General features: G+C 39.8%; 1 protein-coding gene across 1 annotated transcript; it reads right to left on the reverse strand.

Annotated features, from left to right (window-relative positions):
- Window positions 1–1,824: 1,824 nt before the first annotated feature.
- On the reverse strand, window positions 1,825–23,458 carry LOC139745523 (perilipin-2-like). Its single transcript, XM_071655913.1, has 9 exons — window positions 23,285–23,458; window positions 13,667–13,909; window positions 12,479–12,561; window positions 11,660–11,840; window positions 10,462–10,593; window positions 9,693–9,898; window positions 8,386–8,550; window positions 6,130–6,255; window positions 1,825–2,301 (listed from the first exon to the last, which is right to left on the reverse strand). Exons 1-9 carry the CDS (start codon window positions 23,289–23,291, stop codon window positions 2,164–2,166), a joined length of 1,281 nt encoding a protein of 426 aa, XP_071512014.1. The 5' UTR covers window positions 23,292–23,458; the 3' UTR covers window positions 1,825–2,163.
- Between the last annotated feature and the right edge of the window lie 322 nt (window positions 23,459–23,780).

Raw genomic sequence — 23,780 nt, forward strand, 5'->3', positions numbered from 1 at the left:
ATTTGATGTACCAGCACACTGTCAGCTAGCTATTTAGAGCCAATGCCAAAAGTCTGAAATGCTCACTGCACACTCAGCTTCACCCACACTCTGATTTGACCTGTGACACACAACATTCTTGCACTTCTTGCACAGATGACAACACAGGAGATGTCAGCACTTCAGAAATTTTATTATCACTAGGTCTTTGATACATACATGGCAGCATAAAGATTACTGGTAAGTACATTGTACATATACAGAGTGTAAGCATATCAGCAATCGAAATCTTGTTTGAAGATAAATGTATTGCGCTATCTCGTCATATAAAAAGGAAGACAAAACAAAATCATTCTCAATAGTAACCACCTCATGTGAAACACTTTTCCTTTCTCATATTGTGACTCATTCCCTTGCAAATAATGACTTAAAGGTTGGAACTCTAAGAAACAAGTGTTTATTTCATTTTGTATATGAGCACACTTATCTAAACACAAAAATATATTACACTTTGGTATTAATGTTAGTATTCGGTCAAGAAATCATCAATGAAAATCCATATCACAAAACATCTTTACAGATCATTACTGATTCAACAAAGTACTGCACTTGAGAAATGATGATTAAAATACAATACTTGGTGCAAGAACTTTTGAAGAAATATAACACATCAACGCCAATCTACATTGCAGAATATGTGCGAACACACCAAAATCCATCAATTCCACTATTTAAAGATAACAAAGGTACAGTGGGACCTTGTAATTAAGGATGGATATACATACAACGTAATTGTAACAAAGTCCTTTATGAAAAAACGTAATCTAGCAGGTCCCAGCTCTTTAATTTTTTTTTTTCAGTAGCCTGATAGAATGAGAAACCTGATAAAACAAGCAAATTGTCACTGTTTAGATCATCAATATATTTCATTGTTCACATTATGAAATGCTTTGCATAGTCCACTATGTATAATACACAATGCATAATTGAGAAGTGTGGAGAGCAAGAAGACAAGAATATGATGGGACTGACATGACAGCAATACAAGAGAATATAAACAGACAGTAATAGAATATTACAACATCCCAAATCACCAAAACAATCTTGAGCAAATTGTGTATGAAGACAAACACAAACTGTGCAGCATTATTTATTAAAGTGTTTATGTTGTACAAACACTGCAAACTTTATCCCTCTTGGGAACATCACATACTGGTACTGTAAGGGCCATTCACTTGCAAAAATTGCACAAAATGCATGCTTTAAAATGATATTCTGGTTAACAGTTCAAAATTTTCCACATCTGTGCATGTAATAGCAACTATGATTTCTTTTATCATGAACACTCTGTCAAAGCCTTTAAATTTTCCTTAAAAATCAGGTTTACATCATCTACGTACAATATACCATGTAAAAAAACAACAACTTTGAAACATACAATTTCTCTGAAAAATCACAGGTACCAAAGACATCCGAACAAACATACAAACACATAATATGCACTCAAAAGACAATGCAGTTTAAATTTGACCCAAACAAGAATGCTGACAAATACAAAACAAAGCTACAGCATGTATAAAATCTTTGATTTGCCTCAAAATGTGACTTGTACTAAGATATTCCAGGTTCAGACGGCATAAATGTAGCACTGAATGCCTCAAAAACAAACATAATATTAATTTCAGAAATGATTATATTAAAAAAAAAAGAAGCAGAAGAAGAGGGGGGGAAGAGCATGACAAGGAGAGGTCAGTCAGCAGCTAATACATGGGTAGCCCTGCAGACCATGGTAGTGGGATGGCAGTGCTGATTGAGATGGGGGATGTATACCAGTGAAGATGCGCTCACACCAAACTGATAGTGCTGCTGGGTGTCCTCGTGTTCTTGCACCTTGATGCTTATACGTACTGATGCCTTGAGGTGAATGGTTGGGAGAAAAGGGCATACAGACTGTTGCAGGGATTTCAAGGAACCAGAGCTGAGTCCTTTGTTCATTGCCCTCTTCCAGATTTCACCCGTTTCCAGCGGATGGCGGACGACTTTTCTGTGCCTCGTGACTGGGGAGCAACTCTTGGGATGCAGTTTTTGGTTTGGTTTCTCTGTAAGCTGATACCCTGTGATGAGGGTGCCTAAAGCCATGGGAAGACCTTTAAATGTTCCTGAGTATGGCTGCTGGTTGCTTAGTCATTGGGATGGAGGCTTGCTATTAGCATAGCTGTGGTCCTGTCCGCATGGCAAGGGTGATGGGGTCTGTATTTCAGCGACATGCCCATTCGATGTAGACTTGTAAGAGGCCAAGTATGTCCTCGCGCTGCTTGGTACCTGGGCATTGTGCAAACAAAGGAATGAGGGCAAGGATTCATTCGGGGGCTGGCTGTCGCTAGAGATACCATCCACTTTAAAAGGTAGGGGTGGGGCACCAATTCCCATGGCAAGAATTTCCAGATATATCTCATGCGTAGCGCACGGCAAGCACACCTTTGTGACCTGATGCTCAGGCCACATCATATGATAAAAAATCTACAGCAAGCTTATCATGTAATCTGCAACCCAGAGACTCAAATGACTCAGTCACTCAAATAAGACCACTGTAACAGACAAAACACCTGTACTATCACCAATAATTATCAATCTGCAAGTTCATATCAACAACAAGAATTTGAATACAATGCAGCACTCACAAGGTCAGCCTCCCTCTCTCTCTTTATCTCTCTCTGCATCTTAAATCTGTTTCATTCCTTGTCAAAGAGTTGTCATGCATAGCTGTGTATACATTCATCCTACAGCACTAATATTTTTTGCACAAAGTTACTGTGAATGTATATATATGATTTCTATCCCCTACACCATTTTTTATGTATGAGGTACTTGTCAGGACATCGAATGTCAATAGTAAGTATCTTGTTAGTACACATTTGTAAAGGAAATTACAAAATACTATCTTTACGTGTTCTTTTCAAGTAAAATCAAGCGAGTCTGATGTTATCAGAAAATAACTGATGAAAAGAGTGCTTGATAAAATTTCAGAACACATGTAATGTCTTTAACTCCAAATATCAGTATGCTGTAACTATGCAAATTATTCAAAGAATGGCTTCTTTATGTCTTCATGCAGAACTTTGGAACAGTATCATGTGTACAGTTGAACAGCACAACCGAAATTGAAAAAGGAAGCCTGTGTTTAAAGACAGTTGTATTTCTATCCCTATCCCCCCCCCCCCCTCCCCCACCAATTTGCATTTTGTCTTTTAAGTTTTACTTCATTGGCCAACAATTACAAAGTATTCTCTGTTTAACCCCATATTTTCTTCTGGCATTTCAATCTTACTTTCCTGATAACTTTAAAAGAGCTACAGAATTTGGAAGTGTTAATCTTCTATTTAACAGTTATCAATGGGACTAAAGATATGAGTACCGGTATCATATAAAATCACAATTCAATCAACCATTTTACCTACTCGGAAGGTGAATTATACATTGTACAATGTATGCATGCTTCTGCATACTGTCACTGCATCAACTAAATCCTTATCTAAATTGGCCCACGGACAGATTTTTTTTTTTTCTCAATGTTCGATTATAAGCTGTGATGATGTTTTACTTCTACATCTGATACCAAGAATTGATCGCAACATGACAGCCTCTTTCTCAAGGCTAGAAAGATCGAATACAGACTCTGGCACTCTGCTCAACAAGTGTAGTGTGAAAATGATACTGTGCAAATAGCAGTGTGTAAAGAATAAAAAACTGTCAGTTCGAGACAATTTTGTGATCACAGACAATTCTACACTTTGCAGTGCACAAAATGTTGAGAGAAAAGACAATGACATACAAACATGAATATTGAGAGCTCGACCTTGCGAAGGTATGATGAAATCATAATCACTACCAGGTCTCACTCTTGTGTTATTACTGCCTCAAACTACCCAGTGAGTTACACAAGTTGTACCATTTCAATGCCAGATACATGATAATTTGCCACCAGAAGAAAACCAAGACAACATGTCCAGCAACCTTTGTGTGTGTGTGTGTGTGTGTGTGTGTGTGTGTGTGTGTGTGTGTGTGTGTGTGTGTGTGTGTAAGTAAGGACATTGACCTGAATGAGTGTGTCAAAATGAGTCATGTATTCACATGACATGATGAAGCAGTACTACGTGTAGCTCAGACATTTGTACGTCTGCGTCACAAAATCTACCATTTTGTATGCTATTATCATCTCTGCCGCACTACTGTACATTTAATAGCAATGAACAGGCCTCCATCACCTAAACTTGTGCATTTAAGCGACATTCATACTTTGTCAACCTTGTTCTATGGGGGGGGGGGGGGAGGGGAGGGGATGAGTGTGCCTATTTTTCACAGGGCCACTTATTTTGTCTGTCAACAAGAAAAAACAAAATGTCGGTAAACAAAATGTCGGTCACTTATCCATAATCTGCTTTGCTTTTTAGTCAAAGCATCGGTGGAAAAATGCAAACAAATTCAACCTGCCCTACAAAGCACCATCAATGTTTGCCTGCTTGTTATGACTACATACGTATTCTCACGATTCCTTTGATCGATATTTCTTTTTGATTTTCTGCATTCACAGTCATAATACATACCTATCAACAATAGGGTCAGCTTTACCTGCCACACATCTCTAATGCTATGTTTATAAATGTATTATCATCATGACTACTAACAAGTCATACACCTCCTAATCTGTTTTGCTTTGATTTTGTTTTGTTTTTTTGTTTAAAGAGAAGACTGTGAGAGCATGTCATCATTACCCATCTTATTGGCATGTGTGAATGTCACTAATAGTGCCATTTCCTTCAAAATATAACAAACTCCGACATTCCTATAACTAACTTACTAAATTTTGGTAAAATTCAGCTGACAATTCACTATTCCATATGTCTTTAACAAAATGGAGCTGGATGTTGAGTGCAGTGTCAGTCTGAAGACAGGGAGCAAGGTTATCACAGCATGCCACCTTCCCACCAAAATATACCAGTAGATAATCCAACATGAAGTGTTTGTTAATGTTCAAACACACATCAAGCAGGAGAACATCAGATCAAAAACTCTGGAACTCCCATTCGAATACGGCCATGAAAGAGACCTACACCAGATAAAGCACTCGATTCATGACGGTGTACAGCGATGCATGAAGGTCATGAAATTGGTACTAATTAGCTGCCGCACAAGCTTCATCAACACATAAAGTGGTACCACATGCACCCAATTGACACTTTTATGGACACAATGTTTCAACCACAGAATATCAGAACACTATGGTGAAAGCTTCAACACAAAACATGATCACAAGTGAATGACTCCACAGAAGGTTCATATCAGTTTGGTTTAAACTTACACAGCACATCTACTAATCAATTACTAGAGTAGGGTATCTTACTGTGTTCGTAATGTCCAGTTTCTGCATAATTTGTTGTGATGACCATAATATCTAACATTGTCTGATGACAATTTGAAGAGAAATGAACAGCCTAAAATCTTCTCAATTTGATGTTTACAAAGATACTAAAAACAACAACACACATGTATCTATACACTGTTTGTGGCTAAAACTTTCCTAAACTTACTGACAAAACTTTTGTTTTTCTGGTGGAGGGGGAGTAAGAACTTCTGCTTGTGTGTTTTTAGTTTGAAAGAATGTATTTATACACTGCTTGTGCCTACAAGTTTTCTGAAACTACTGAAAATGTTTTGAGGTGGGAGTTCTGTTTTTTACCCTTCTTTTTTCAATGGGGGGGGGGGGGAGGGGATTAAGAACTTCTGCTTGTGTGTTTTTTAGTTTGAAAGAATGCTTGCATGAAGGGTTTAAATGTGTTTCCTCCTATTTTAAATTACCATTTCCTCTTTTTTTCTAAAATGAAGATAAAATGAGAAGAAAATCCTAAAAGCATGCATATGAAAAACAGTATGATCACATATAAGAAGATGAGGGATACTAGATAAAAAGAAAGAAAGAAAGAAAGAAAGAAAGAAAGAAAGAAAGAAAGAAAGAAAGAAAGAAAGAAAAAGAAAAAAAGAAATAGAAAGAAAGAGAGAAAAAAAAAGAAAGAAAGAAAGAAGGAAGTACAGAAAGAAAAACAGCAGGAAAAGAAGAAATGTGATGTTAAAATGTAGTTAGTCTTGACTTACCAGCCACTGGAGAGGAGTCGACGACACAAGGAAGTCCGCCAGAGACATGGTGATGTCGGTCAGTCTGTTCAGCTGTTGTTTCGCCGAGCTGACCACATTGGAGGGGAGCTCACGGACAGTCTGGACCTGGGCAAAGAAGTATGACATGCCATGTGATACTTCATGGATGTCTTCTCTCTCTCTCTCTCTCTCAACTTCATCAATTGCTTGCTACTTATTCCGTAACAGAAACAGCTCTTTATGCATTACGACCATATGAATTATCATCAAAACAATGTACACTGATAAATCTCACCTACATTCTTGCTGAATAATTTGTCATGTCATTCTTCTCAAAAAGTAAACACAGGATAGTATGAAACAAGTGAACAGAGAAAATATCTCAAAGAAGAACTGATAATACACAAAGAACATCATGAAGATAAACAAGAATGAGTGTACATTGAATGTTATACTCCATCACAAATTTTGTTTGATTTGAAAGTCAAGATAAATGTGTCATGTCTTATCTTCTTTAATCATTGTTGCACTACACTACTCATGGATCTGATTATATTCTTGAGGGCTGAACAAAAAGACTGATGATGCAAGTACTTACAAATACATAGAATTTGCATATTGCTACTGTAAAGTGGTTGACCTTCCTTTTCCATGGGATCTACAAAGGTTCTAAATTAAGGAGTCCATTTGCCACTACGTTCCTGAAACAAGAATCTTCCATCATTGTACCAACAACCACCATTGTACCAGGAGCTCTCCTGAGTTATGCACTTGTAGTGTGTCACCTGACCTATTTGGTCGTCCCAGCCACATGCTTCATATTACAAAACAGGCAAAGAAAATTACATGAAAATCATTGTTTTTCTAGTTTCTTATTTCTTCTTTTTTTCACACATCATCGCTGGAAGACAGCTGACCTCTTTGTTTGTTCATTTTCCATCTGAGAAGATGGCTGGATAGCCCATATTCAGCTATGGATTAGTTGGTCTTCCATGGGGTCCAGTTGGATGTGAGGCAGGATCACTTCACCCGGTTAAATACCCTGCTCTTTGCAATGAATGAATGAAGCGGGATCTTTTACGTGCATGAGTTGTGACTCTTTCGCACATAGGACCTCCATTTTATGTCCTATCCCAGGGACAGAGTGTTTTGCCTCTTGCTGGAGGGGATGGTATGATTACATGTACACACAACGTTGCTCAGTCCAGACTCGGGTTTCAACCCGGGTCGCTTGGGTCGGAGGCAGACGCGCTACTGACTGAGCCAAGTAGTCTTGATTCATTAACTACCTTTAACCCTAACTAGGCCGGGGGGCCTCTCCCCCTCGACGTTCTGCGCGATGTATCGCAATCGCAAAAAGCTATCACCGCGACGTTTCATGACTTTTTTCTTTCGAGTCTCCCGCATCTTTTGACACCAAATTTGCGACACCCGGGCACGCGGTTCCGAAGTTACGCATAAATATGTACATGCATGTCAGACCAAAAATTGCTTGAAAACGTTAATTCGTGTACAATTTCAATGCACACTGTGCTTACTGGCAAATTTCATAAAAGCATGATTATTTTGGTGTTTTATTGATTAAAATCAATGAATAACATATTTTCTTGTTCGGAGCGATGTCGCGGACAAATTTCATCGGAAAAACAATGAAAAACATAAAGTCGAAAAAACAATGAAATACATAAGAAATTCAAAAAAACAATAAAATAATTAAGAATTTTTTCTGATATCACAATTTTTTTAAATCACATTTGCTAAGGACACTAAAAAGAATATTTACACAAAAAATGTGCCTGTTTTGAGCTTTTTTTGTGTGATTTATACCAAATAGTCTGATTTTATGCATCATCATGCATAAATTAGCATAATTTAGCATAAATGATGATTTTTTGACAAATTAACTTCATGGTATTTTAGATTACATCATAGGCAATGTGTGTGCCAATTTTCGTCGCGATCGCGCAGTCTACGGCCGAGATCTGGAGGGGGGGGGGCCTGGGAGCCCCCCCCCCCCCCCCCCCGGCTCTATCAACTACCTAAATAGCCCGGCCTAGTTAGGGTTAATATATATACCATGCTCTTAGAGAAGACATGAAGGGCATTTCTCTCTAGAGGAAGAGATACGTCTGCATTTAGTGCTATTCTCGCTACTTTTTTTTTGGGGGGGGGGGGGTGGGGGCAATGAAGGATATTCCTTACAATGATGAAGCATTGATGAGGAATTCAAATACCAGTTGATCTCTAGCAACCTACCTCTTCCAGGGAATTGTAAAGGGCTTCTGCCAGGTCGCGCCCCTCTTCCACCTTGGTTGCTAGGCTCTGCGGGAGGAGGCGGACACATCCGGCGATGTTGCCGCTCAAGACTTTGAGGCGACTGGCAAGGCTGCGGGCGATGGCGAGAGTCTTCTGTTCACCATTCTGTACAGCAGCAAAGAAGTAGGAGAGGCACAGGATTAGGACCAAATATACTGTAAAAACCAGAAACGTTCACAAATTGGAGCCGCATCCTTCTTTGCAGCATGAAAGTTTTGCGAACTGCCACTGGCATTCATAGCATTGTGGAGACAAAACCTTTCATGCAGATCTTACTTTCGCAGATCTTGGATTTTCGCTAAATTCGCAAAAGCATGCGGAAATTTCTGGTTTTAAAGTACAGGCAAGAACCATGCTTGAAGGAGACACATGGTGCACTTCGGCTACATTTGCAAGTTTGTGCAGATAACAAAGTGTTTAAAATGGGGAGATTCTTCATCCTGTTAGATTCAAGTTCTTAGTTTGAAGCTGCACTGAATGCAGCAGCCACACTCTCAGCTGACTAGGTAAAATATTACTTCTTGCTGCCATTTGATGTAAGAACATATTAGTCCTCAGCAAGTTTATCCCAATCCGTTTAACCCCGTAAGGACCAACTGATTTTGCTATAACACACATTTCTCATAAACACCTGCTCGAGTATTCTCGAGACTCGTCTTCAACGCGTTAAATAGAGCTACTAAGTTTGGGATTTATGACATTCTAATTTTACAGACTGATGTATAGACACATTTTCACTTGTTTTGCAACAAAGGAATGAAACAAATTTCATGAGAAAAGTTGGTCTCTCCATTTAATGCATGCCCTTCATAAAGTAGTTGAAATGATTTTTTTTTATTACTTCCTACTATAATCCAAATGTTTGCACCATCATTGTAAAATCAAAAACCCTACTAAGCTGAAGTTGTGTTTTTGCATCTTCTTCTCAACAATGTTACAAGATGATTCACTCCACTACTCACACATTTCATGCTCATTCGGTCAAAAACACATCATGTAAGTTCTCAAATACACTCCGTTTCTTTTTGTTTGTCTTGCTACACAACTCTTTGTGTGTGTGGGTTTTTTTTCAACAGGAATTGCTAACAATTCTCTTTGTGATGTACAGAAACTTGCATGGTGATATGCAAGCCTGGTTTAAACTGACCATTGCAATTTTGAATATTAAAAAACAAAGAGAGGAATGACAAAAAGAAATTATATTCATTTTTGGCAGCTAGTGCCTGGTCAGCTGGTCAAGGTCTTACGGTGGCTTCAACTTCGTCAGTGGCTGTCCCTTTCTCCTCTCCCTCCTCCAGTGTCCACTCATCCCAGGTCTTCCAGAGGGTATGCTGCGTAGTCTCGATGCGCACCTGGACGGCCTGGCTGGCTGGCTGGATCATGTGCTGCTTTGTGTACTCCATCTGTGGTGGGTTGACAGTGACAGAGGAACACACAACAATAATGAAGCCAACTTATCTCCTTACTACAGATGAACGTGACCATGGTTAATCCAACTATACATTGTAGATTACTGCTGAATCATTTCTAGTGCAGGAACACCCACCTCCCATATTGAGACATCTGTCCTACAGCTGGAATGTGATGATGAAAACATATTTGACCCCTGTATTCACACAAAGATTATTTGTTCATATTACTTGATTGTTCTTTCCTCCCTTAATCATGCAATGTTAAGTTCAAACTTAGATGTATCTTTTGAGAACAGTACTAGTAAGCTTATTTACAAGTGTACCAATTTAAATCATCTAGATGCATACCTGCCAATGAAGTTTGGATGGAGCAGGTTAATTATTACTATCATTATTATTATTATTTATTTGGCAATTCAACATACATGTACAATACAAGCGGACATAAAAAAAGGTTCACAGATTAAAGCATATGATGGTTGTAACAACCGAGTGTCCCTCACTTCCAATAATAGCTGATAGAGTATACTTTAAGGTTTATTGGAAAATTGACCTACATGACCTTTTGGGATATGTGAAGCAAGATCGCATATCCTCCACAAACATTTTACAATTGAATCTTTGATGCGGCGGCGGACCTTGTTGGTGACACGCGAGGCCTGGCTGAAGGTGGCCTCCAAGGGCTTGTCCCCATCACACTGCACAGCTTCATCAGTTTGTGCCTTCTCAGAAGCATCTAGAGTGAGGACATACGACAGGATAGAATCGGCACTGATCCAACAAGGCACAGTTGAAAATGTTCTTGTTCTCGTGGAGGTAATGTAGTGACTTTGAAAAATATGTGCCGCTGAACAGAACTCAACCAAATACCAAATCTCTAAATTTAAAGGTATTCTGCGACACAAAACAGACAATTACAGGTTAGAAATGCACAGTGGGCTAACTAACTGTATTACTTGGTCCAGTTTGAAGGGATTATTGAAGTCTGAAGAAAAGGCTTAGCACAGTAAACAAATTGCATCTAACAGTACCTGGGTATATAAGAGGCTAATCTGTTCATCTTTCAAGACATATAATAATGCTTGTATCATGTAGTTTCAAATGAAATCCCCAGCTCTCCTTCCATGCAGTGCACTTTATTACCATTCCATTGATGCAGCATGGAACTATACTTAATCTAAGAGGGTAGTATGACTTGCAAATTGGAAAGGGGAAGTGAAAATGCGATGGGTGCCAGCAAGTTTTGCATTTACTGTATATGACTTTCACATCACGAAACAGCAAAAGGCAGTCGACTACTATACATATGTATACAGTTGTACATTGCTAGGACATGGAGGGAGATACAAAGTCACACCACAAGCTGTCATTAACAATATTCTTAAGTGTCATGTATAACCAAATTTCATGGGCAAAGCACATTCAAGCCAGGTAGTGTAATATCAGTTATATTTGAAACAAAACACAATTTCAATTTTCAATCGCTTCATTAAAAGAAAGAAAAAAAAAAGAAGGCAATGACAGACAAAGTTAACATGGCCTCAGTTTGTTTCCTGTCTTTTCTCTGTTAGTTAATATGTTGACATATTTACAGGGTATCACCAATTTCCACAGTTGGACATTATTGATCCAAGCACTGCATGGTTCCTCTTCACAATGCTCTTGACTTTTAAACCTACATGTATCTAGCCTACGGATGTACTCCAGTAGTTCTTTCATTTTCTATATCTGCTCACCAGTGATAAGGGATTTATCCTGACAGGTCAAGGTTATCTTTCTAGGGCAGGTTACAAGATACTTACTGCCCTCTTCCTGAGGCAGGTAGTAGTCCACGGCAAACTCGGAGAGCGTGATGGCAGTGTTCACCCCCTGGGTCACTGCCTTGCCAAGCCTGGTCAGCAGAACCTTGTTGATCTGCTCTGCCCCAGCAGTCTTAGTGTTGTCCAGCACCCTCTTGGTGCCATCCTGAATGGAGGAGAGGACCTGAGTGGGATCAGGAGAGAGAAGAGGAGGGACCAGGGGGTCAGGAGAGGGGTATGCATACCACAGGAAATTGGAAACACGGATAACAATTCAGTGCAAACAGGTTAATCCCACCTGTACATGTAATCTTTCCAAACGCTTACACTACCAAAATATTGCGAACTACAAGATATACTACAAATGTATTAACACATCTGAATTATCTTGGAACACCCCTAAACACCCTATAATCTCTTAAAAAATAAATAAATAAATAAAAATATTATCACTTCCAACATCCAATAATTAGCTACAGTGTATTCTTTATGTGATTTTCATGAATTTGAATACACCCACAGATCTTTGATCTCCATGATACATCCTAATAATATACAAATGTTATCTATCATGGATTTTACATTCAAGAAATCACATGACTGCCTTTATCTACGAGGTGTAAGTAGTACAAAATAGGCATTATTACAATGTACAATGTACATTTACTCAGAATTACACAATATATCAATTCATTCCAAATGATCAGCAGAATCTCATACAGTCTTTACCATGCAGAAAACAGAAAACAACTGTTTTAATATGAAAGAGGATGGCCTTTTAGACCAGAGACATGCATAAACAATCAATATTCATGAGCTTACCTTGTCCGGACTGTCATTGATTATGGGTGCCTTTTCCTGCAGCATATCCAAACGCTGGTTGGCGTATTCATTGGCGGCAGAAACTGATAATGCAATGGAAAGAGTGGGGGTATAATGAGTCCTCACCATGTACAACGTATTGACATACTCTGACAATACTGTGTCACTGACAATGTTCTCAGATACGTGAGTGCTGATCTGTTCACCTTTAACATACTGTACACTGATGCTCTAATGATTAGTGCTGTTGAATACAATTTCCGAAGTGTCATGTGTCTACCACCCATTGAATGGAAACACATAAATGCACACTTACATGTACAATGGAATCACTGTTTGTACAGTTGTATGCATACTTTACAAAAATCTTACAACTGTGTACAAATTTGTCTGCAGGTATTATACAATAATGCAATCTCTGTGGACAGCAATATGGACATGCCATGAAGTGGACAGTAATCATCTATGGTACATTTTAAATATGCCACCGTCTGCAAGAGAAGAACTGTCGTTCTGTTTTCTTCTCAAAGCATACCAAAATCACAGCACTATGCAAAAATGACACAAAAATGGAGAGAAATATGTGTTATCTAATAATAGTACAATACATATTGAGATCTTGCAATAACACACATGCACAAAAAAAAGAGTGCAAGATGAAAATGAAAGCATTACCCAAGAGTCAAATAACTCTCTTGACTTATTTGTGTCTTCTCTGCACATGAAGCATTTTAATTTTGCATCACACTACACAGTAAATGTGTATTGCCGTAGAATGATTTCTGCAATTGCTCGCTATGACTCCACAAACATGGTATCACAAGATTAGGGAACACTGGAAGAGGGGTGATGGCTAAAACATGTTTAGGAGCCGGAATGTCAGACTGAAAAAAAAATTGCTGAGCTACAAACATGATTGGTGCACACCAGATATACAGTACAGTGTACACCTGTTGTTTGTCATTGCCTTGAGGCACAAGTCATAAGTCACCATGTAGACTGCTATAAACAAACTGAAAATTTGAAAACACATGATTTTTTTTTTTTTTGATTTTCTGATTTTTCTTAATAAAATAGACAATATTTTACTTCATACTGGAATACATTGTATGTAGTGATGGTGTCCTATGTTTTGTCAGTTAACTTAAAGGGCCAAAACACATAAACCAGCAAATAAAAAACACTCACGTGGGCCTTCCAGGCGATCCACAACAGGCTTGGCTGTGGTGGCTGCCATAGCAACGGTGCTCTCTGCCATTTCCAGGGTGTACTTGACCAGGCTGTTCTTGTCCTTGGTCCAGTTGTAGGCATTGGTGACCTGGGTCAGAGTGGAGCTGACCATTGGGAGTGCGGCCACACGGTTGATGACATTGGACTGAGCGTCAACTGCTTTAGTCTCTTCAGCAGGCATATTGGCTGGCTCCTTGATTTCTGAGCAAAGACAAAATAATACAAGGACAGGCATCAAATTCACGCAAAACGAGATCAGTAATTTTATGGTCTCGTCTAAAGATATCAAAGGGAAAGGCCATGGTTGTGCACCTTGCTAAACAGAACCCCATGGTAACATTCTGTCTCTGAGAATATGCTTGCAGTCACAGCAATTGTCACTATGACACTATTGAATATCTCACATTCAGTGACAATCCTGAGGTGTGGATAATATAAACATTACAAGCTGAATCGTCACTTCAACCAGTACTGTACAGTCCCTTTAAAAAGAGGGCATCTGCCTGTTATTGTTAACAGAATGTGATCCTTGCCTGAATCTCCATTTGGGCAAGTAGAAGAAATTTCTTTGTACCATCGTACGTACTTGAAACCTCTCTCTCTTTCTCTTTCTCTCTCTCTCTCTCTCTCTCTCTCTCTCTCAGTGTATACATTGTACAAAGTGTACGTCAGTTACCGAGTATAAAGTACTGTACATGTATACAGCATACAGTGTTGTTTAGCAAGCCTAATTTTTCACAAATTGTGACTTCCGGACAATTTCAGGAGTGGTGAAATTCCTTATTTTGGAGTACAGTAATGAACAGAGGTACATGTCATGGCCGGCGGAACCGTGGGGGCCGTGGGGGCTCAGGCCCCCACACTTTTTGTGCACCATACCAAGGAGTACATACACTTGTAAGGTGTCATCACTTTGGGCCCCCACACTTCTTTTAACCCGGAAGTACAAAAGTGGCACTTAATAGAAAAAGATAGAGATCTTGAAGTGTGAGCGCGGTAAGGTTATGTTTTTTACTGAAGACCATTATTTCTTATTGTTTACTTTTTTTGAGCTGAGGACCCTTTTTTTTTTTGCTTGTCAGCTGAAGAAACCCGTAAAATGGAAGGGGAGAGATGAGCTGAGGACCCTTTTTTTTTTGTTTTTGTTTTTGTTTTACACACACAACCGGAAATGGGCCCACACACCGGGTAGTGAAATTCGCGGTGTACCGGAAGTCTTGAATTATTGGGAGCTTTCGCCCCGCGCTTTTCAATCAGTTCATCGCACACTCCGACACTTGTGTGTACACAGCGACTGTAGTTTCGCACGCGTCATGCCTTGTACACTGTACCAACTCCTACTAAATAGGTGGTGGTACATGTGAATTGCGTGCTTTCTTCATCGTCTATTGTTTGCGTGCCCAACAGCCTATTATAATACTATAGGCTCTACTATACTCTGCTCTGATTTTACACTGCATTCATTTTTCCCCATGGATAGAATCGTATTGTCTCAAAGTTGTAGATTCCCTAGTTTTCGCTAGAATACTAACATTTGTATGTGAGAGCATTACTGTAAAACATGACATATTCGCGGCATGAAATTTTCGCGAATAGGAGCCGACAGCCTTTTTCGTGGCAAGAAATTTTCGCGAATTGCCTCTTGCGTTCAATGCATATAGTGTAGATAAGAAATTTTAATTTTAATTTCGCGAATCTTGGCGCTCGCGAAATTCGCGAAATTAAAATGCACGCGAACATTTCTTGTTTTACAGTAACTGGACCCTCGACCTGCAATGATTTCTAAACCAAGTGGCATGTTGGTGAGGGGCATTTTTAACAGAAAGACTAAACGAAATTCGGTGGCCTACCACAAAATGGCAGAGGCAGCTGTAGCGCAGGCAGGGCTTGTGATTACTGTGACCTGAAAATACGCGACTTCCGGATTCACCACATTTAGCACGTCACCTCGCATCACCGCGTATTTTATCGCTCAGTAGAAACAGCTCGAGTGGTCGTAAAAAATGAGGTGATGCGGGGGACAAAATTCGTGGTGATGCGAGGTGCTCTCAATAGAAACACGCTCATAGATGGATGAAGAGTAATTTGTCATTCAAGTGGTAACTAAAACTTGTAAGTTGTTTAAACATTAAAGGGAGGGTAAACCCAAAAGCAATGTGGATTGAGTGAAAGCAGCAACATTAGTAGAACACATCAGTGAAAGTTTGAGGAAAATCGGACAATCGATGCAAAAGTTATGAATTTTTAAAGTTTTGGTGTTGGAACCGCTGGATGAGGAGACTACTAGAGGATATGACGTATGAGTGGACAACAATACAAAGAAAATATAAAGGAAATTCTACAAAAATTCACTTTTCTAGAATAATGAAAGAGCAATGGACCAACCTCTTTCAGAAAGCAGGGGGAATAATTGCTACCCTTAACATATGTCAATATCAAGTTGATGGAATTTGTAATTTTCATGAAAAATGTATTTTTGTAGAATTTTCTTTATATTTTCTTGGTATTGTTGTCCACTCATACGTCATAACCTCTAGTAGTCTCCTCGTCCAGCGGTTCCAACACCAAAACTTTAACAAGAGACCCGCGGGTCTAGCGCTCACCTGAGTATCGCAAGTTCACCTTTCACGCAGTCACTAATCTAAATTATTCACAGCTCTACCAAAATTTGACCAGGCATTCTCAAGTAGAAGATGAAAATGTACAATAAGGGCCCAATTTTTTTAAGATTCCTTAATTTCGGGGGATTGGGGCCCCCTGGGGCCCTCTGGGTGGGGCATGGTGCCCATTTTGATAAATTGAGATCCTGACCCCCTAGGGATGCTACCTGCCAAGTTTGACAAAAATCCATCATGAGGTTTTCAGGAAGAAGATGAAAATGTACAATTCAGGCCCCCATTTGGACCCTTCCAACCACCACCCCCCCCCCCCCTACCCAAGAGGGGCACCCCTGGATCTCCTATGAACAAACTTGAAACTACAGTCATTAATGTACTCACTCATAGTATTATCTCAGCTCTATATATAACTTCTGATTCGAGAGAAGATTTATAAAGATTCCTTCATTTGGGGGATTTGGGACCCCTGGGGCCCCCTGGGTGGGGCATGGTGCCCATTTTAACAAATTGAGATCCTAACCCCCTTGGGATGCTACCTGCCAAGTTTGGTGAAAATAGGTCATGGGGTTCTCAAGAAGAAGATAAAAATGTACAATTTAGGCCCCATTAGGACCCCTCCTCACCCCCTCCCCTGGGTCCCAAGGGGGGCACCCCTAATTCTGCCATGAACAAACTTGAAACTACAGTCATCAATGTACTAACTCATAGTATTAACTTAGCTCTATCACTTCTGGTTCTAGAGAAGAAGATTTTTGCAGATATTCCTTAATTTTGGGGGGTTTGGGCCCCCTGGGGGCCCCCTGGGTGGGGCATGGTGCCCATTTTCATAAATTGATTTCCTTACCCCCTAGGGATGCTACCTACCAAGTTTGGTGAAAATGGGTCATGGGGTTCTCAAGAAGATGATGAAAATGTACAATTTAGGCCCCATTAGAACCCTTCCCCACCCCCCTCCCCTGGGTCCCAAGGGGGGCACCCCTGATTCTGCCATGAACAAACTTGAAACTACAGTCATCAATGTACTAACTCATAGTATTAACTTAGCTCTATCACTTCTGGTTCTAGAGAAGAAGATTTTTACAGATTCCTTAATTTTGGGGGTTTGGGCCCCCCTGGGGGCCCCCTGGGTGGGGCATGGTGCCCATTTTAACAAATTGAGTTCCTAACCCCCTAGGGATGCTACCTACCAAGTTTGGTGAAAATGGGTCATGGGGTTCTCAAGAAGATGATGAAAATGTACAATTTAGGCCCCATTAGAACCCTTCCCCACCCCCCTCCCCTGGGTCCCAAGGGGGGCACCCCTGATTCTGCCATGAACAAACTTGAAACTACAGTCATCAATGTACTAACTCATAGTATTAACTTAGCTCTATCACTTCTGGTTCTAGAGAAGAAGATTTTTACAGATTCCTTAATTTTGGGGGGTTTGGGCCCCCCTGGGGGCCCCCTGGGTGGGGCATGGTGCCCATTTTAACAAATTGAGTTCCTAACCCCCTAGGGATGCTACCTGCCAAGTTTGATGAAAATCGGTCTTGGGGTTTTCAAGAAGAAGATGAAAATGTAAAAAGTTTACGCACGACGCACGACGGACGACGCACGACGGACGACAGACGACGGACGACGGACGACGGACGACGCACGACGCACGACGCACGACGCACGACGGACGCCGGACGAAGGGCGATCGCAATAGCTCACTTGAGCCTTTGGCTCAGGTGAGCTAAAAATTCATAACTTTTGCATCGATTGTCCGATTTTCTTCAAACTTTCACTGATGTGTTCTACTAATGTTGCTGCTTTCACTCAATCCACATTGCTCTGGAGTTTATCTTCCCTTTAATAGATATAGATCACCTTTACAATATAAAGATGATGTTACCATGTCTTTTTCACAATGAGTGATAAGATTTTATCTATCTTTGGAATATACAATGTGACAATACTGACTGGGCTGGATGACACCCCCCGCCCCCCCCCCCCCCCAAAAAAAAAAAAAGTAAAAGAGAGAAACATAAAATTAAAAAAGAAAAACGTTACAAAAATATGATAATATAACAACTTGATTCATAAATGGCTATCACAATCTACATCAATGACATACAATTTGTATGATACTATGCACATTACAATCACCTGTAAACAGTATGAGTGTACATGTGTATACAAGCTGTAGATGCTACTGCTCAAGAACATAGGGACCAATTTCATAAAAAAGTTGATATGATAACAACTCTTGCTGGAATGTCAATTGTCATGGTAACAACAAGAATCCAGCTTCCTGAATGACTGTTGCTATTGGAAGTTGCCATTCCATTACAGTAGGAGTTGCTATAGGGGTCCAGATCCACACATTTGGCACTAGCAGACTACACACATTGCTGACAGATAGAATACACTGTATCATGATACAGACATGACATAGACATGGAATATGGATTCCAAAGCATTAAATCCATGCAATCAACTTACCTCCTGAACCAAATATATCAAAGCTCTAGGGCACAAATGTGATTTTGACGGTTGATCTTAACACCTTCTCTCGCGAGACAGAACATTCAACTTGAAAGTCTTTGAATTTGTACAGTATGATGCAACACTATGCTACTGTACAGTGTACATGTGCACAATGAATACGTAGTAACCAGTTCTTTCCAGAGAAGTTCATCAATTATGCCACAAAGTTCAGTCACTGAGAGACGACTGTGCCCCTGTGAAACTGCACGTACTTATATAGACTGATTGGCACTTCAGTGTGAATGACAGGCGGACACTGCTTCCATTACGCACGCACGCTCAGATAGTGGAGCCTGACCTTCTATTGACTTTCAGGGCTTTCCCAGTAAGCTCTGTAATGGTATTAGTCAGAGTCTAGTACACAAAAGCCTGGTGAACTCATTATGCACTTGTACTGCATTCTTTGACAGGCTCTGGAGGTCACGTCAATGACACAGGGGCAATGAATGTAGGTCAGTACAGGTTATCATACATACACTTGTAGTTGTAGGTCTGAATACTTAAGAATTACAGATAAAATGTGTCTGAGGATGGCTAGGGTGAAAATGCACATTTTTACCACACATTTTCTTTTAATTCACTATGAGAACCAAAACAGGAAATTTGTATCAGAGTTGATGGGACGAAGAAGAGAATTTTAGTCGAGCCCAAGGAATGAGCATAAATACCGTACACTGTACTGCCAATCATTATTTTTATGATAATCTATTCCTTCAGAAAATACCAAAATACTCCAGGAAACCTGACAAACTGGTTATTTGGCTTCTGAATGTAGAGATCAAGGTTCTCAAGTAAAAAACAAAACAAAACAAAAACAAAACAAAACAAAAAAGATACAATTTTCTCCACACGATCTATTTTATTCAGACTGTACAGCATGCAGATTCTTCTCATATTGAGTCATAAAAAAATAACCTGTTTAGCCTTGAAGTACATTGTATGTTGATTGCTTGCATGGGCATGGAATGACATGAAACAAATTCTGACTACTGTACATTCCGGGCAGGTACACCATTGTACATTGTACACTTGTGTTTTGGGCCACAGGAATCTCTTCTTTTTTTTTTTTTTTCTTTCTTTCTTCTTTTTCAGTTGAGTCAATATATTGCATGATGTCTGTGCAACTGTGCAATGGAGGTACCAAATTTTTCGTTTCATAATGAAGATGATCACTTTGAATGTGGTTAAGTTTTGCTGTACCAATATGAGCTCTGCCCCCTGCTATAGAGATGCATGTCTTTCATGCATGCATGAAAGATCAGAAATCTTTCATGGATTTGCCGCAGACATAGTACAACTGTACATTAACATTGGCAATATTTTAAAATTCTCCAGTCTGAAATTGTAATACCCATGATGCTTGAGCAGTAAATCTTGGTGGGATACTGTTTCCTTTCTGAATTCATTACTGGCAGATTGATTTTGAGTTCAGGTAGTACATGGTGTACGCCACAGATGATGACCCAACCCCATGGACTGACCCAACAGTAATCGACAGTGTAATGTCTCTACCTATAGTCTACTATCTGTAAGATCTACAGGCAAGTTAAGCGATACCCGATTACGCGGAGAGTACTGTATTGGGAAATCGGCCAAGTTTTCAGCATGCATACGTATGGGTGGAAATCATTGATCTCCATGGAAGGAACAAAATCATCGGTGGAAAGTACGTAGCTGCTGGGCGGAGGTCTGCGCTCTCAGTGCTTACGCTAGTTTGTCACATTATGTAAATAGGTGTCTAGGCATTAATAGAGGGGTAGAAAAAGCAGCATTTCTAACAAATATTACCATTTTATTTCATATAACTTTGAATCTATCACACTAGTTTTGTCAGTGGCTGTAGTATCAATTTGTTTATCATATCATCAATCTGCAAACTCAAAATTTTATGGAGTTTAAAATTTTTGTAGGTATGGAAACAAAATGTGTTGTACTCTACATCATGTACATGTAGGCCTACCTATCCCAAAGAACACATCCATTGTACATTGTATGGTCTCAATAGTGTAATGAATAGCCCACCCATGTGGGGACCTTGAGAAATTCTAACCATGACAAACAATAAAGTTTGACTTGGTTTTGATTTCTGGTAGGACCAGGGAAATATGAAAATGATTGGTCCAAAATAAAGACATTCAGTTCTTAATGCCCGAGGCTTAGGTACTAGAACCCTACGTACAAAAAATATAAAAAATTACACTGTATAAAGAACTAGAGAAGCACTCTGAGAGAAGACCTCTGCCAATCAGCTCATTTCCACCACTGATTTTGTTTTTCCATAGAGATCAGTGATTTCCTCCTAGAGTCTACAGTGTAACTATACACAGCCCCAGTCGCTGTATTGATAGCGACAGGGCTGTACCAGAGCGGCCCACAACACAGAGCAAGCACAAAGCGAATTTCCATCATTTTTTGTCACCTCAAACTTATTAAATGTAATCTTCATAAATGAGACTTCACGTTAGCGATATTGACATACTACAATTACAATTCACAACCTACCGAAAACAAGATTATATGCAGCGTTTGCGAACGGTACAGCGTTGTACATCTGATAATCGGGATCTAAATGTACATTTACAGTAAAGGTCGCGCTGTCAACCGAGCTGCACCACTCAAGGAGCGCACACACGCTACAGATACAAGCATGTACCTGCACTTCCAGCCACGCACACGTGCGCATAATTTGCAAAATGGTCAACGTGCAATTTTGAATTCTGCAACGATGAACCCCGACAGTTCAGGAGTGCGCTAGAAAGTGCCATTTTTTTGTTCCATGAATTTATCCCAGGGGCTCTCTATGCCACTATGGACTTACATTGTTATGTACCTTCTGTAATATAAGCATGCACTTTATGTGAGTACGAACATAAATTTCTATAAGTAATGCATACATTTTTATAAGTTTTGTAGTTGTGTTGTGGTTCCCCAATGTGATGGAAAAGCCCCGCTCGTCTGATGCCGTGCAAAGCATGGCGTTTGGTCGGGCTACTTAGAGTCTATACGTACATTGTATATGCACAGGCCTGTACTGAAAGTCGCCCGATTTCCCAATACAACTGTGTAGGTCTACGCTTTTTATTACGTCATCAACTTCTACTTTTGTAGGTCCAGGTGTGCAGCGCCCCTTACCCTAGAAGATACTACTCAATACTAGATCACGCACTTTAGCTTCCAAGTTAACTGAACCTACCTGCCAAAATATCAAAAATTCTTCATAAAATCCACAAAAATCACTACCAAAATTGAATTATCTCTTAACACAGGGCTGCAAACTAACCAATTTTTTCTACTGGTCCAACCTGTCTGTCAGATAATTTTTCGCACTTGGCCAAGTATGAAGACGAGTTTCGTGTGCTTTTAATTCTGCGAAATCAAGCCATCAGCTATTGGAAAACATGGCAAGCAAAAGTATTTGCATGCTTTTATTTTGGCGCTAGTTTCTGGTTGTGCGAAATGCGCAAAAATTTCAACACCGCGAAAATTTCCACTTTACAGTAGTACCACATACTACTACATGTAATAGTCTAGGACATTTTAGGTGCACGCCTAATTTTTCATCTTTATATTACTGGTCCATTCCAGAAAAAGTTAAGACTCTATTGGTTCGACAGTGATTTTTACTGGTCCTGAACCGTCGGACCAGTGCCAATGCAATGTCCAGCATATTGGTTAACGTTGCTTGTGTTGTTTTCAAAATTTTCTGTGGCTGTAGAATGTTCTCTAATGTTAGACCAGGTCTAATATTTAAATAATAGTTAAGACTTTTTTTTAATCCAAATCCATCACAACTTTTTGAGTTAGATTTCTATTTTGCACACAGGCAAATAAAAAAACAAACCACGCAATGGCAATGCTGATGAAAACAACCTATCCTAGTCCTACCTTGGATGGCGGAGGTAGGCAAATTGTAAAAATAATAATTTTCTGCATAGAGCCTACGACAACTCTAACAGTTAGAGGTCTAGGTCTAATGTTAGATATCCATATCAATTTCCTACGCCTGAAAAGAGTTTCTGTGTCTAATGTTTATTGAGAGCCCTGCTTCTTCTTTTTTTTTTAATCAATATCATATCTAGGCCCTATAATACTAGTATTTTGATTATAATAATAGCGCCCTCAATGGGTGACTTTGAGAAAGTTTAAATGTACAGCCGTGCGCACTTGGCCGGCCATGCCAGTGGTTGAATGAAGTTACTCGCTGCTGCTCTACACATACATTGTGACGCTAGGGCCATGACATGTGCAAAATATGGCGGTGATAGAAATCTAGACCCTCTAACGTTAACAGTTAGGCAAGTTTAGATCAAATCGGTCTGGGAATCAGGGTCAATCAGTAGCTTGGTTTGGGCTTTAAAAAGGGTTAACAAAAAACGTTAAAACATTAAAAGTGCAAGAGCTAGTTGGTAGTGACATAGAAAACATACAACACATGTCAACTTACCAGACATCTTTAATGGTGGCTGAAACTTCGTTGACTTGTGCAGATGTTGCCTTTACTAGTAGAAGAATATAGCGTCGATTCTCAAATACTCTAGTAAACCGAACGATAGCTTTCTAACGTTACAGTACGACTTATTTAGGCCTACTGTACTACGTCCGGACGGTTAGGCTTCACCCAAGTTCAAGAGATTACTGATGGTGATGCAGCTAAGAGCAGTCCGATCCCGGTCGGTACCGGTACACCGAGCGACGTTGTTGTTGCAGACAGCATGCAGCCGCACAGCGGTGAAAAACGCAAAACGTACACGTGTACGTGCCTCCAACAAACAGAAGAAGTACTAAAACTGATACTAAGTACTCCAGTAGGGCAACAATTGTCCTCTAGTAGACTCTAATTAAGGATTAATCTGCTACCTCACTTAATGGATGAGCTTGTGAAGTAGGCCCTACTTTGACTTGATGGCAGTCAGTCGATAGATAAGCATTGCTGCGCAGAG

Source organism: Diadema antillarum, unplaced genomic scaffold (genome assembly GCF_040938485.1).
Source record: "Diadema antillarum isolate AM-2024a unplaced genomic scaffold, OU_Dant_1.0 seq00001274_RagTag, whole genome shotgun sequence".
In the NCBI taxonomy this organism is placed as follows: Eukaryota; Metazoa; Echinodermata; class Echinoidea; order Diadematoida; family Diadematidae; genus Diadema; species Diadema antillarum.

Coding starts and splice junctions, on each gene's coding strand:
- LOC139745523 (XM_071655913.1), bottom strand. Junction 11,841..12,478: donor TCAATGACAGTCCGGACAAG/GTAAGCTCATGA, acceptor GATCCCACTCAG/GTCCTCTCCTCCATTCAGGA. Junction 2,302..6,129: donor CGACTCCTCTCCAGTGGCTG/GTAAGTCAAGAC, acceptor CACAATGCCCAG/GTACCAAGCAGCGCGAGGAC.